The following is a 16,219-nucleotide window of genomic DNA, read 5'->3' as shown; positions in this document are numbered from 1 at the left end:
TGAAAAATAAAATTTATTGATTTGGTTATTAAAAATGTTACGGTACTAATAGTTATGGAGGTGAATATTACCAGCAAAATGGGAAAGAAGCAAATCATCTATGTTTCAAAATTTATCTGTTACAGATTTATTAGCGAAAATATTCATTCTTATTCATATATGTAACAAACTTGAAATATCCTATAGAATGGCTGAAGAGTCATTCAATAAAGCAAGTTAGCAAATCTTAGTACTTTACTTTGGTAAATAACGTCATCGAATTGACTGTACAACATTTTCATCTTCGAATTATAATGCTTTCTCATTACAAAACGATGCATATTAAAAGTACTCATTGAGACCTATCGTGTTTACAAAATCGTCAATCGTTAATTAGTTGCATAAATTATTCGTAATAAAAAATAAGGAATAACTGACTCAAAATCTTAATCAAAGAACACACGTACGTCGATAAATGCATAAAAAGTAACCTTGTCAATCGAAAACCACACTCAACTCACAACTCTGCAATCGAAAAATAATTAAAACTTCCTCACACTCAACAAATCACCCAGCCCTTCACTAACTGAAAACAAAAAAATCCCTTTAAGTACTCTCCAAGTCAAGCGCGTAAATAGCGCTATTCTTATGTGCCGATTTGATATGCGAGTAGACGTGAGGTCGTTGCTTGGCCACGTACTCGCAGTGCGGACACTGGAACCTGGGCAGTTTTCCGCACTCATAAGTCTTGTGTCGGTACAGTCCACTGTACCACTTGTAGGACTTGCCGCAGATATCGCAGCGGAACTTGCCTCGAGCCCGATAAATCGATCCCGGTGTCTCCAGGGTGTACCGAGGCACCAGCCGCAGTGGATCTGTAAGCAGAAAAAGCAGAAGCCAATCGTGTTTATATCGGGGAGTTATTCTCGTTAAGTGCGTTTTGTGTGTCTTATGAATGCGTGAGGATGATTTTTTTCTTTTTCGAGTGGAAAAAACAAACAAGATCAAATCTGTGTGGAATAATAGCGGATATGGTTCGATTAGAAGCGATAATAATCGTATATGTACATAATATGCGTGGGAGAGAAGACAATTCGATGTTGTGGTTGTACTCAGCGTTTATAATTACATATTTTACAATAAAAATTCTACAACGAGCACAATTTCATCGAGAGGACACACAGCAGTCTAGCTGATAAATCAATAAAAATCAATATACAAGTCAATTTACAAGTAAAATCTTTTTTAAAAGTCACACAACGGCTTTCACTCGTTGATCCTGTCGTTCATAACGAACGACGGCTTCTCGCTGGGGTGAACCCTCCTGACGTGCGCGTAGACGTTGTGCGCGTATCGCGAGATGTATTCGCAATGTGGACACTTGTACTGAGGTGGTCGGCCGCAGACGTGCCTGTAGTGCTTGAGCATATTGGCCTTGTTGGTGTAGCGGTGGTTGCAACAGGGACAGTAGTAGTAACGGACCAGCGGGACCTGCTGCTGAGGCACCGGCTTCCAGTAACCTGAAATGCAAAAGTTGGACGATGGTTAGAGAGATGGAGAGATGGTGTTTTTTTACATGTTATATGCTTATTATGTAGGCTGAAAGGTTGTATTATTGTAGAGCGGAGGGTTAGAGAATTGTCGTAGACCTTGTGGATAATAAACTATGATTTATTTTCGATAGAAATTACAGAGCGTGTATTGCACAGATATAAAATTCATAAGTATGTGGTCGAGAGAATACAGTTAAAAAAAAATAAAAAATACTTATCGATTTAAATGCAGTCTTTCACTTTAAAAACAAAAACGAAACAAAACTCTCTTTCATTGTATCTTACAGTAGATGTATAATATATGTCTATCCTACAGGACGAATACTATTACAAAAATATCCGAGTACTTTGATTTAAAGCTTCTAAGGTTACAGTAGGAGGTTGATCTTTGCTGAAGGAACTGTCGGTAAACTGTATATGCTATACGTCAATGTTCTACGCATCTCGAGAGAGAAAACACCCTAAATAAAGTAATAATAACGGCAAGACTATAATACGTTCGATGTCTCAGTTAGCTATGAAATCACAAAGAAAAACGTCATGGTCACAATACTACACAATACAGAACAAATTCTCTTCGTCTCTCAGTATCTCTTGATATAGCAAGGCTTCTGCTGAGGATGATGCTTGCGCACGTGGGCGTAGATGTTGTGGGTGTACTTCGAGGGATAAGTGCAGTAGGGGCACTGGTACTTTGGCGGGACACCGCACTCGTGTCTGAAGTGTCGGATCATGTTGGCCTTCTCGGTGTAGCCGTGGTTGCAACGTGGACAGTAGTAGCTCTTCTTGATGCTGTAGACATGGCGTCGTGACCTTTGGCCTGGAAAAACGAATTTTGAACGAGAAGTTAGAGACGTCGGATTTGGAGATGATTATGGACGAGCTTTGATTTTTTTTACTTTGGTCGAGGTACAATAGCCTACTACTGCTGGAGAATAAGCTGCGGTTGTTAGTCGCTTGCGAGCGTGCTACTGAAGAAGAATCGTTTGGAGATGCGATTTTTATTAGTATATTTTGCTGTTTGCGAGTTTTCTCGGTGTCGTATACTTACTCGCTTGTGTATATATAGATATATATTTGAGTGATATCGATTAGAGGAGAGACTTTGTGAAATTACTTGTGGTGTGTTATATCGAAAACTTTATTTTCAGAGGAATTTACATACACGTACTGCTGCTTTCTTCAATACACATATCCGTTTGCGGTTTTGTCCATTATATACCGCATATAATAATCATCTCGAGGATCGAAGGTCTGTACGTGTGAGTACTGGTTATTCGAATTAATCATTTCCATCAGTCTTACATGAAATGATGTAGTAAAAAATATAGCTTCGGAACACATTGATCTATATGGAGTATAATTCATTTATACTTAAACGTGTATAGTGGTGACATGCTCTTACCATAAATGATGTAATACAACTTCCTGAAGGACTAGAATCGTGTAATAATCTCGATACTAGCACATAATACGTATCTCACAATTTGAAAGAATATTCAAAAACATTGAACAGAAGTTAACAAAATACTGCACTGATCCAGCAACTGTATCCTCCAAGATTCGCGCTGATATCAGAAAAATTAATTTCGCTTCCAGAGCAATTCATCAGCGCGAGTCGAAGGAAACATCCGCGGCCTCTAACCGATCAATCGATCCGTGATCGAAGTAAAGAGTTTGATAGCGTGTGGCATCTTCCCGTCGTGCCTACTCCTCACGTGTCTGTAAATATTCGAGGAACACGAAGCCAGAGCGTCGCAGTAGGGACACTTGTAACGATGGCCCTTTCCGCAGAAGTATCTCAGGTGTCTCGTAATGGTGGTCTTCTGGCTGAAGCGTCGTTGGCACGTCAGGCACTCGTAACACTTTCGCTCGTTCGGGTGAACCTTGTAAGCGATCGAGTTCGCCAAATCCTCCTTTTGCTGCATTAACACCTGCTGCTGTAGATACAACGGCCAGGACTTGAGGCTACTGCCGCCTGAAAAAGATGAGAGAAAAACAAGTCTCGTCAGTCGTTTGGAGGTGATTTTTCAGAAACTGATTGATAGAGAGATAGACATAGGGGACTGTGGGGGTGTACGACGTGCAACGAACAGAGTCTATGGGGGGTAGGTTGACTTTCTAGCATTTGGATTATTGAGGCTACTGATGCATGTTTGCTGATGTGTGTCGTTGGTTGTCGCAGTGTCGAGGATGATATCGGGTGGAGTAAATTGTCTTGAAATCGGATGACAATGTGTATTTCGTATTCGTTAATTGGGCTTCTTTGATACAAGTATAGAAAGGTACACCATGAGATCAGAGTCAACGCATCTTGACAATTCGGACAGGCATCCCAGGATGCCAGCTCTGAATGTGTTTGCGCAGGTTCGTCGAATAATTATTGCGTTTCGGACAGTACGGGCAGCTGTATCTTGGATGTGGATTGCATTGGTGTCGCTTCATATCGTAGTGTCGAGAAAAGGTTGTGTTGCAAGCGAAACAGACGAATCTTGGCACTAGCAGCTTCCTCTGTGTCCTGGATAAATCTGTAACAAGTTATCGTTTGGTTAGTTGAGTGTTTGAAAAATTAAAGAAATTCGCCTGACAGAGGCGGTAGACGCAATGAGCAAAGTATCGGTTAGTATGACGATGAATATCCCTCTTACCATGATTGGGTTATGTAAAAGATAATAAGCGTTTGCTCTTACGATTAATTTATTAACATGATTGTACAATCGTCGGAGATTTCTTCGGTAATATAGGAAGAGCTACAACATCGGTCTGACTATTTTGACGAATCGTAGGAACTTGATTATCAACAAATTTTTTGGTCCTCACAAACAATCGGTTTTTTACTGTGCCATACATTTCACAGTCTTCGGGAAGATTCTGAATAAATAGTCGTCTAAATATTTACAATCTTCACATAACCAGTCGAACTTGTTTATTCTTACAGACTAGATTAAATAATTTAAAGCACATAAATTATAACAGCGGTTCTCGCTGATACTTAAGTCACGGAGAATATCTCATAATTTCAAAATAAATAATAACGTCTCTCAGTCTACACAAAGAACTAAAAAAAAGTCAGCTTCGTCAACGTCGCTCAGGCACTATCAGTTTTTCTGGACCTTCACCGGTAGCCCGTCGTGTTTCATCCTCACGTGCTTGTAAATATTCGACGAGCACTTGTCCCTCTTGCCACAATACGGGCACTTGAACCTCGGCTCCTTGCCGCAGTCGTACTTCATGTGGGTCATCAGAGTCTTCTTGTAAGTGTAGCCAGCGTTGCAACGCGGACAGTGATAACTGGCCAGTTTACCACCTGGACACATCGGCCCCTCTTCGAGTATGTGCTGCTGATGCTGTTCCGAGGCGTTGAGTCTGAGAACATCGAGGAAGTCCGTGCGGTAGACTGGGAATCGATCTGCGAACACAAAAGTAAAGACGGTCGGTTAGATGGATTCGTCTGGCTGTGGCTGCGTGGAGTCGAGAGAAGGTGCGAAGCGGAGCACTTATTGGGATTTTGGAGAAAACGAAATACGAAAGTAGAAAAGAAGAAGATGACGTCGTCTTACCCGATTGTTGCTTTGGTTTCTTATCGCTCTGAAATGAATGATTGGAGTTGAAAATGATCGGAAGCTTCTTTGAAGATTATGTTGTTTACTTTATTAACTATGTCATAATAGCTTCCCTACGTCAATACAAAGTACAAAGTCCGAGAGCGAGGCACTTATTATAAAAACAAATCGAATTTCAACAACGACTAATAATACTGGCATAATAGTAAATACTTCATCGTATTATGTACAAAATACAGCTCGATGAGATCCACCGAAGATTAACTAAACAAAAAAAGTCACATTCACTACACCTAATCGTTCAATAGAACACGTTCCCTATCCTTCCTCCAGGCTGCTTGTGCATCCTTCGCACGTGTTTGTACATGTTAGACGTGTACTTGGACTTGTAGTCGCAGTATTGACACCTGTTGGTCGTCTCTTTTCTCATGCCAGGTTGACACTGTTCGTGTTTGCGCATATGCATGCTAAGAGAGTGCAGGTTGACCATAGGGTCACCGCAGAGCGGACACTTGTACATCGGGACGCACGAGCCCAGTGCGAAGCCTGCAAGACAAGTCAAAAGGTTTTGGGGTATTAGTACAGGGGTATGAGAGAATTTCTTAGTTTTTTTAGTGCCTACGAGAGAGAGGCTGTACGTGCCGAGTGTGTTGGGTTGATGTGTATGTACATTTTGAGCGAGGAATTAAAGAAAACTAAAAGGGTGTTCGAGACAACTAATATTGCGGCTGGCGGTCGATTCTGCATCTGGAAGTACGAATGATAGAGTTAGCGTTAGAACGATTAAAATTTATTTGAGAGTATGCGAGGGGCTGGAAGAAACGATTGGAATACTTGAAAATGTCATGGTCTTTATTGAATTAATAATACAGCTGAATCAATACAGCTTATTCAACTTGACTATGCAGCCAGGATGCAGCTTTCTCACGTGATTGTAAATCGAGTGTGTCCACTTGCTGACATGTCCACAATAGGGACACTGATACCTCGGCGGTACATCGCCGCATTCGTACCTGTAGTGCCTGTACATCGAGTAGCTCTGCGAGAATGAACGGACCTTACACCTGGGACAATGGTACTTGCCGGTGGTTGGGTTAACAGACGGTTCCGTAATCTTACGGGCTGCTCCGTTACGCCGGTCACCTGCGACAGAAGAAAAGAGAGGAAAGGCTGTGGTTAGTCGTGGAATTTTACGCTAATTTTTACTAAGGACAATCGTTTCTACTTGAAAAGCGCCGAGTGGACTAACTAATTGAAGGATGCTCCTTACCCACGCAGAGAGGAGTCAATCGTATCGGGTAAACATCTATTTATTTCTCATAAATTATCACATAATACAGTTATCGTCAGATCGCGCGTACATCTCATGTACAACTTATCACAATTTTCTTTTCCTTTTTTTTCCATACATGTCTAATATCGTAATTATTGCAATAAAAAATTTCACTAGTCCTACGAAGCGTAATTAATCGATTAACCATCAACAATAGAAATCACAGAATCGTTTCAGAATACTATCAACACCCAATACTGATTACTGAGGATAGTCGATGCAGTAGACCTTGCGTCCGCCGTGTTGTTTCCTCACGTGAGGATAAACGCTGTGCGAGTACTTCGTGCTGTAGCCACAGTAAGGACAGCCGTAGAGTTTCTGCTCGGGTTGTTTGCTTTCGCCGGAAAGTGGAGCTGAGCGAACCTTCGACTGACATCGTCCTCTCGGTCTTCCTCGTTTGGGAAGTCTCTCAAGGTTGAAATAATTGTACACACCGACGATTCCCGTGAGATTCAGAGGCGACTCGACGCTGGAGGACGATGGTATCGGTGGCAACTGATGCTGACCAAGGATGACCTCAGGTACGCGAAACCTTGACCAGTCGAACTCGATGGGTGCTTGACTTCGAGGTTTTGGACTTGGTTCGCTGCTGCTTTTGTCTGTTGGGATCAAAAAGATTGCGTTGGTCGTTAGTCATCGCGGTGAAGAGTAGGTATAGAAATCCAAGATATTGGATGCATGACACATAACAGTTAGAGTTGAATTGTGAGATTGGTGTGGATGAATGAGTTGATTGAACATCGACGGTTTTGATTTGGATACAGAAAAATATTTATTAACGTTTGGTGTTTTTTTTTGTTTAGAATTTTCTGTTTTCTTTTATTTTTATACACAATTCAGTTTTTTATGTTACGTCGTATAAAAAGCAATTTTTTTTCAGTCGTGAACGAAATGTTATTACGTCGAGTTGAAGTCATAACTCGTATGAAAAAAAAGTATTATTCTTCGCGTTTCTCTACACACCTTTTCTTAAAGCTATACTATTTACTAACGTTATGTACATAAATATGCAAACCTGGACAAAGTCTTATGAAACAATAATCCTCTTATGGATTTGAGCAACAACCTTAGTTTTAAGAGGATGAGATTGAATTACATATCTACATCAATGGAGGTAAAATATGAGTAAATTAATTTGTACATATACAAAAACAATCCTAATTCTAACTAAAATAAAAATCATATAAATACGAAAGTTTTTGATTATCATCTATTTTTAAGCACTTCATATCAGCGAGTAAAAATGGTTTTGAGTCAGTCGTAAGCTTTATGTGGCACATTCGTGCTATATTATACGTAATTAAGCGCATTTTCTTAAACTTATGTATAAACATATTTATAATTCATGGCATATAACGCTAAAATACTGTAAAACTATTTTTGAATACCATAATCAAAGAAACCATAAAAAATTTCGTTGATTCGCATACTGACCTCAGTGAATTATAATATCATTGTCATCGTGATTTCAATAAAAGATTGCATTGCCGTTTTAAGGAGCTGTCGGAGTCGTATTTCTCAATGTTCGTATGTAATCAACGTAGCTCCGACGCCTCCTTAAAATCGAAGCGACAAAGTTCCCGCCTAAGTAAAAAAATTCATTGGCACTTGTTCCCCTACTTCCTCTTCCTCTCAGTACAACTTGACAACCGTAACCTGTTTTTCAGGATGCACCGATCGTATGTGCTGATAGATATTCGAAGTCTTCTTGCTGACCAGCAGGCAATAGGGACACTTGTACCTCGGTGCCTTTCCACACTCGTATCGATAATGTCCCAGCATAGTGTCCCTCCTCCCGTAACCATTGTTACACTTCGGGCAGTGGAACTTGCCGGTCTGATTGTTGAATTCCTTCTGTTCGCGTTTCCGCTGCGGATGACACTTCTTACCCACACTGGGATACATTGTGTTGATATAGATCATTCCTGCAACAGAAGCAAACGTCGAGGTGTGGTTAGAACGGCAGAGACTTCGAGATGGTGTTCGATCTTCTTGTGGACTTACACAGAAGCGTGTGAAGGCTTTGAGAGACACCGCAAACCAGTGGAGTTTGTAGTTTTTATTTTTTATTTTTCTATTTTTTCGGTTGATAAAGAGGAAAGATGTTTGTGCATGCAGTCGAGAATTTAGAGTAGAGGGCAGAGAGTAGGTGGATCGACTTTATTAGAAAATTAGACTATTTTTTCGATCGATGGGGTGAAGGTAGGAGACGATGAGGTGTTTTCTTTATAATAGAACTTTATTTTATAACAATACCTGTTTTGGTTATCATTATTGTCATAATAATAGGCATATAAAAAAACGATTAGCAAAAATACATATGGTCAACAATTTTCAACTTGTCAATACTATCAAGCACCGTTTCGTCCTCTTCGTGCAAAATCAACAAAATATTAATATTTCTTTTTTTTTAATAAATAAAAAATAATAACTATCGAGGATCGAATTTCTTAAATTTTTAGATTGTAGAGATCAAAAAAATTTCATTGCATCACTAATCAATGGCCATATTTATCTCGACGGAGTCGATAACTTTAACATTACACCTACATAACTCTTAATTAGCTAATATAAGAAAAATATTCATCTACTCTTTTAGAAAATAATAAATAATAAATTAACTTAATGTAACAAAGTTCATTCTCAACGATCGCCACTCTCAAAACAACGTCTTGCAGTTAACCGGCCTAGTCGGATGCATGTGCCTGATATGGTCCTGTATATTGTACTTCTTCTTGCTCAGTTTTCCGCAGTAGGGACACTCGAATCTCGGCGGTTTGCCACAATCGTATCTAAAATGGGCTGTCACGGCACTTTTCGTCGTGTAACTCTTGCCGCACGAAGGACATGGGTAGCGCGTTTTGCCGCTGTTCTCGTTGACTCGCTCAATCTCCTGGAGGATGCTCTCGTCGATATCAAGTATCTCCAGGTAAGCTGGAAAACAAGAGAGAAAGGTTATCGTTGGAAGTGTGATATTTTTCATAGTTTATTGTATAATTGGGTGAGTTTGACCTGTAAAAAGTATTATTAGCGGGGCCGATGGAAATGGTTGGAGGAAAAATCCGACGAGTGACTTCTGAGTTAGTTTATTTAATATAGTCACAGCTTACATTTTATAGAAAAATGTAAAAATTCGAACGGACAATCGTAGAGGATGATTTCATTTTTATTGCACATTTAACATAAATGTGTCACTTCGAAGTCTTGACTGCACACAAGATTAGCGCCAGCGTTTTCGTAGATACAATGGACAATACGCGATGATCAAAGATATCAGCATATTTATTGAGTACATATAATACTTAATCATAATAATTTGTTAGATTTTGATCAATCGAATGCCACATCAATTCAACAATTCCATGTTTTCCTACATTACACAGGAACTCGATAATAAATCTTAAAATTAAACTTAATATGCAGTAACAGTCGTAAAAATTGCAAACTATTCCACTTAAATGCCTTCGAGATTCCATAAACTTACAGTAAAGAGTCCAAAATCTTTGTCGATACTGAAAAAACTGCCATAAATTAATCTCAAATCTGAAACAAAATCACTTTAAGCCTTCTTAGCCCCCGAATGCTTGGGTTGCTTGTTCGGCCTCCTCTTCACAACCTTGCCACTGATAACGTCGATACAAGTTGGTTCTGATCCCCGATGCAATCTTCTGATGTGCTGGTACACGCTGGTCGTCTGTTTGGTCCTGTAAGAGCAATACGCGCATCCGAACCTCGGCTGCTGATTACACTCGTATCGAGAGTGACGATAGAGGCTGGTGTAGACACTGAAGCTTTTGCTGCAGATGGGACAGCGGAACTTTTTCTCCTTTTGCTGTGGCTGCTGCAGGTTGTCCAGGGAAGAGGTTGAAGAGGAAGAAGGGATAGTCGAGGTATACAGTGGGTCATCCTGGTCATTGGTAGAGACGAAAACGACTTCCTCTTCTATGGAGTCGAGGTGCTCTTGTTTAATCCAGTCTGAAAGAAACGAGAAGGAAGATTCGTTAGTGATAGGTTTTAAACATTGGCATAAATTATTAGACATTTAGTATAGTTAAATCTACTTAGTTAGCTAGCTACTGTTTACTCACTTAAAGAATCCGATACACCTTTGGAGATATATAGACTAATAGAATTGTTGAGAGTACAAGTTTCAATTGGAAGGAAGGTTTTATTGAAAAGATTTTCATTTTTCGTATTTAATAGAAATATTATTCAGCATAAAAAAAATCGTTGATTTATTTTACAAACATAATAAGGATCTTGCCCGTAAATACTTATCGCGGTAACTCATATCGCATTGGGTACTAAAAGTCAAAACATTCTTCCTTTCTTTGTTGCAAAAACAAACGTCAATTTGTTAACCTAAATGAACTTATAATCTCGTATCATAATTTCTATACGAACGATAATTTACAAATACAAACGCAACAACATTCACTCAAAAAAACTTAAACACTAGGCACAAATCATGAATTATCCCTCTTTACAACCAACTGTCTTTTAGATTTCACTTTGCGTGTTTGGACTTTAGGTGACACATCAGATTAGTTCGCCTGTGATTTCTGTAGGAACAGTAGGGACACTTGTGTCTTCCCTTCTTCCCACACTCGTGTTTCACGTGTCTTCTCATGTCGTACTCCCGTTTGTACAGCCTAAAGCACCTACTGCAACTGAATCCTCCCCCTGCCATTGGGATATAAAGCGGTGCAACGGGTTCTCCTGGTTGCTGCACCGACTGTTCTGGAACCGGCGGTATGTTTTGGTTCAGAAGGTCGTCGATCTCGACGATACGGAAGTGGCCTGAAATGGAGAGAAATGAAATGAAATGATGGGGTTTTGACAATCGATGATAGCGTATTCACTAAGCTTATACAATGAAGTTATGGATCCAGAAGTGACTTTGAAGGTTAGTATCTCGTGTATCGTTTTGATATATGGATAATAATATAGTTCTACAAGGCAGACATTAAATAAATTTCATATGCTCGCACAGAACATACGCTTTATTAAACGTAAATCGACCATCGCTTTGCTTATACAGTCATATAACGATCAAAGTATTTGTACTTTTTATCATTGTCTCTTCAACAATATCACATTTCAGTCCTAAATATCGACCTCCCTCTTTTTCTTCTTGCCCTTGCCACTAGGTCGAACGCAGTTCTTCCTGAGGTCAATACAGTAACAGTCCAAGCCCACGTGGATGTTTCTCACGTGTTGATAGACGGTCGAAGACTGTTTGGTGACATAGAGGCAATATGGACATCTGAAGCCTGGAGCCTTGTTGCCACACTCGTACTTTCGATGACGGTAGAGGCTACACGACTGCGAGAATCGTTTCGGACAGTCTGGACAGGCGTAAGGCGTTGATTTGGTGTTGAAACTGACGTACGATTCCATTGGCAATTGAAGAGGATCCTCCAAGTATACTGAAAAAGGCAGAAGGTTTTAAGGGATATCATTCGGTTGGTGAAGCAGACACGGAAGACGTTCACTTGTTGCGAACAGCGTTATTGTAAGGTAGGTAGATTGGAGATTAGTATTTATAATCACATGCATCTAAAAATTTATTGTACAATTGGAGTGTCCTTCGTTAGTGACTGTATTAAAGAAGGTAACGATGTACTCGTCAAATTTCAAACCAATCGGTAAAGTTTTACGGTTAATCGAGAAAGTACAGGTGAGCCAGCTGAAATGTAAAAAGTAATCGATAAAGAATTTCGCGAATAAAGAGTTTTTATTTTGGGGTTGTTTTCAAAAAATTATATCACATATTTGACTGTCTTTTTCGAACAAAAATCAATCAGAGATGTCTTTCCTCTTTACATTAAATCAATTTTAAGTTTTTTAACAAATTCAAAAAATCATTATACTATTAATCTATAATATTTTTTATAACGACTGAAGAAGTAAGCAAATTAGCAATAACAGCCTCAAATTTTGAAAACAAAGATTTTCATCAGTTTTTACGTCTCGCTATCCCTATCAAAATAATGCATAGCTTTTCCACTGTGTTCTCTCCTTAGATGCTCGTTTATCACCCAAGGCCTATTGCATTTGTATGGGCAGTAAACACACTCGAATCTCGGTTCCTTTCTGCACTCGTACTTGGTATGTTGTGACAAGCCCTGTTTCGCACTAAATCTCTTGGGACATTTGTCACACGCGAACTTCTTTCTCTCCTGAACCAGATCCAAGTCAACCAGCTTAATCTTCTTGTCTTCTATCGGCTTTGGATTCAAGGAATTGCTCTGACGTAGTCTTGTAGAATGAGTAGATCGTGGGAAACTGAACGGTTGGTCGATCTCTGAATCAGAGGGAACTTTGTACTTTACGGGACGTCTACGGCAACGACGGGCTTTGGAACCATTTGTAGTGGGCTTCTTATCGTTGGACGTCGAGATTTCGGGGACACTAGTGCTGAAGTCTTCGGTTGGGGCGTCGGGTTTTACCATCGCCAGCTGATTCGGCTTACGGTCTTTAACAGAAAACAACACAGGGTTTTGGTTATTTAAATGTGGATAGATAGTGATGGATACCGTGTATGGAAGGATGGGAAATTTCCGTGCTTTTATTGATTGAGATTAGACTGACACAAGCGATTACTGATTATTAATGTGAGGTTTAGAAATTTTGTTAAGACTTCGATGCTGTTTAAGATCTACATGAAATAAATGAAGTTCAAAGTATCTTCCGTTGCAGAGCTTGACGTTAAAATTTTAATCTAAAAGAGAAAATCATTGCGTTAGAGCTAAAAGTACGGGTATTAATAAACGATTCAACTCATACAATATCATGATTTATTTCAATTTTATCAACGCAGAGCACAGAAAATAATCTTGTTGTCTTTGTAAAAAAAAATACAAATATCAAACATTCCAACAACTGTTTTGCGATAGCATTAATCTTTAATCATTGGCTTTTTTCACTAATTTCATATCGTCGTTCATTCGCATACCCACATATTCCTTACAATTATGCACAGTACATGTAAAAATTACTAAAAATTTATCTCGAGTCAACAGAATCAGTCAACACTACCTCGGAACGGGTGTATGATTCGAATATGCTTGTGCATCTTTGACAGATTGAGACATTTAAATTTACAGTGAGGACACTTTTTTCGCTTACGCTGGCCGCACTTCGTCTGTGCGTGCTTCCACAGGTCGCTCTTACAAGTAAACTCTTTGGGACACTCTGTACAGAGGAACCTCGTGTGGCTCTTCTTAAGGTAAAACTCTGGCATAATCTCGGGCAGGTTTGGAGCCATGTGCCGCGACATCAGCATGTCCCACTTCTGCAGATAAGCTAGTGTCCTCTGCAGCTCGATTTTGGTAAAACCGCGGAATTCGCTGTGGATATCGAATGCAACTGAAAAAATACAAAGGAGGGATTGTTAAAAAAATACGAAAAATAAGTCGGTTCGAGTTTCTTCGCTGGAATTGTAGAAGGCAAGTTGAAGATTTCTTTTACCGAGATGGTTTATGCACCCAAAGCGCTCACATGCTTACACACATTAAAGTTAAGTGGGAACGTTCGAGTCGAAACGTTCGATTCGAAGGATGGCAAGGATGGGAAATGTAATGCAATGAAAACACTTACACGGGGTTCTGAGGTAGGTCAATTGACTTTATTAAAATACAAGAGTGATTGGAAATTCATTGGAATATAGTCTCTAAGCACAAAATAATAATCACACGAAGAAACGGAACATTTCACACGCTTGAGTAAATGACAACTTGGAAGGAATCGCGTATTTACTACATTTATAGTTTAAGTATAACGTCTCGACTTAATAACTGCAATACGTAGTCTTAAAGAGTCTCGAGATCTTATCAATTGTATTAATCTTTACTTATTTATTTATCTACTAGTGCAATTTTGATTATAGTGTTTCGTATAACGATTAATAATCTGTAAGTAGATATTTTTGTAAAGGCAACGGTTCAACTCTGATTACTATATCTAACAACTTTTATCTTACAGTTATACTTTTAATGCCCCATTATACAATTTCAAATCTTAACAAGCTTTATCCGCGTCATTTTAATTGATTGAAATCTATTGTTGATAAACGATTACTAAAGACACTTCCGAAAAGAAATTAAATTTAAAAAATTTCGCTTATTTAGTAATGTTAAAAATTTTAAGTAACTTATTCAAGTCAGCAAATAAAAAACGTAAAAAAAAGGAAGCTCGCACATCTAACAGAAGTTCTAAGATGAGTTATCACTCTTAAACGGTTTATTGGTAACTGCGTCGATGCAAAATATGCGACAAGTCGGATGATCCAATCTTATGTGCTTGTAGACGTTGGAAGTAACGTTACTTTTGTACTTTGGGCAATAAGGGCATTTGAACCTTTCACCTTGGCCACAGATATACTTCACGTGCTTCCACAGATCTCTTTTTCTAGTGAACTCTTTCGAACACGTGGTGCAGAGAAATCTCGTGCAACTTTTCTTAAGCAAATTATTCGCTTGCTGTTTATGAAGTAATAGAATTTTCTTGGGTAAAATTTTGCGGGACATCAGCAGGTCCCATTTTTGCAAGTAGCACAAAGAGCGCTGAAGTTCCTGGTTAGAAAAGCCACGGAACTCCTCATCATCGACTTCTGATTTATCATCGTTATCGTCTGACGTCGGAAGTTCATCGACGACGTTATTTTCTACAATAGGAGGTACTGGCTCGTCATCGACGTTATTTTCTACAATCGGAGGTACTGGCTCGTCATCGACGTTATTTTCTACAATCGGAGGTACTGGCTCGTACTCGACGTTACTTCCTAATGTTAGACCCGTTAACACATCCACTATAATGTTATCTACAATTGAAGCCGTGGGCTCATTGACTATTTTCTTATCTGTAATTGAAGTTACGGACTTATCAACAATGCTGGTTTTCAAAGCCGAAGATATTGATTCATTTTCTAAAGCTGGTGCAATTATCATCTCACTATTATTTACTGAATTATTTGTTGACTGTTCGATGTTGTTCTCTAAAACGGAATCTGTTGACTTTTTACTGCTATTATTGTCTTTGGTTGGACTTATTGACTTGTCTTTGCCTCTTAAAGGCTTCACAATAATTTTTTTTGAAACTGAAGCCGTTGATTTGATGATGATGTTTTTCGAATTCGGACTTTTCGGCTTGTCCCCGTTGTTTTTCAAAATTGAAGCTGGCGAGCCATTGACCACGCTATTTTTTGAAGTAGGAGTCGTTAGCCTTTTTTGCTTACTATTTCTCGAGGTCGGAGTTGTTGGCATCTTGGCCTTGTTATTTCTCGTGGTTGGAGTTATTGAGTTGCTGATTCTGCTAGTTTTTGATGTTGGAGTTGCTGGCACGTCGATGTTCTCCGGAGTCGTAGCTAAAACTAAACAGAAGCAAAAAAGCAATTGTTAGATAAATAGTTGAATGGAATTGAATTTTTAATGAGATGCCTTAACTAAAAGCTTAAACTAGTTGGCTAAAGTGTAGACAATACAGGTAAAGGTTCATATTTGAGATAGGAAGTTGGCAAACAAAGTTATGTTAGTAGTTTTGGAAATAATTTTAACAACTCATCGTAATTTTTAAAACTTTTTAATTTTTTGTTTACAAAGTGTATTCTTGATCAAAATAGAGCATAACTGTCATGCTTTTTATTCCTCCTGTACAAAACTTTTCAAGCCTGTTGTTATAGCGGCTGAAGTTTGAACTTCACAATTTGCAAGGTCATCCAATCTATAAAAAGACAACAAAATGTGAGTAAATTCGTCTGCTTCGGATCTGCAACTGAATTTAGTTGAGGA

General features: G+C 39.0%; 2 protein-coding genes across 31 annotated transcripts in view; both read right to left on the bottom strand.

Annotated features, from left to right (window-relative positions):
* The window catches only part of LOC100123363 (longitudinals lacking), a 280,984-nt gene that overhangs the window by 220,392 nt on the left and 44,373 nt on the right, over positions 1–16,219 (bottom strand). For 2 of the 30 annotated variants that reach the window (XM_032600537.1, XM_032600538.1), the window contains exons 7-8: positions 13,560–13,799; positions 12,147–12,906 (exon numbers count right to left, since the gene is read on the bottom strand). The exons of 26 other annotated variants lie outside the window; for them this stretch is intronic. In XM_032600537.1, coding sequence (XP_032456428.1) covers positions 12,395–12,906; positions 13,560–13,799 — 752 coding nt within the window. In that variant the 3' untranslated portion in view covers positions 12,147–12,394. Of the gene's footprint in view, positions 1–12,146; positions 12,907–13,559; positions 13,800–14,036; positions 15,802–16,219 lie in introns of those variants that run through there. 2 more of the 30 variants (XM_031931286.2, XM_032600529.1) reach the window with 2 other exon arrangements.
* Positions 4,212–5,284, bottom strand: LOC116738599 (longitudinals lacking protein, isoforms A/B/D/L-like). The gene is made up of 2 exons (XM_032600551.1): positions 5,093–5,284; positions 4,212–4,941 (listed from the first exon to the last, which is right to left on the bottom strand). Exon 2 carries the CDS (start codon positions 4,847–4,849, stop codon positions 4,631–4,633), a length of 219 nt encoding a protein of 72 aa, XP_032456442.1. The 5' UTR covers positions 4,850–4,941; positions 5,093–5,284; the 3' UTR covers positions 4,212–4,630.

This window comes from Nasonia vitripennis, chromosome 5, assembly GCF_009193385.2.
Source record: "Nasonia vitripennis strain AsymCx chromosome 5, Nvit_psr_1.1, whole genome shotgun sequence".
NCBI lineage: Eukaryota > Metazoa > Arthropoda > Insecta > Hymenoptera > Pteromalidae > Nasonia > Nasonia vitripennis.
This window is presented reverse-complemented; position numbering and strand designations above follow the sequence as displayed.

Bases quoted from the DNA above. Each gene is read 5' to 3' on its own strand.
- LOC116738599 (XM_032600551.1), bottom strand. From the start codon at position 4,849: ATGTGTCCAGGTGGTAAACTGGCCAGTTATCACTGTCCGCGTTGCAAC.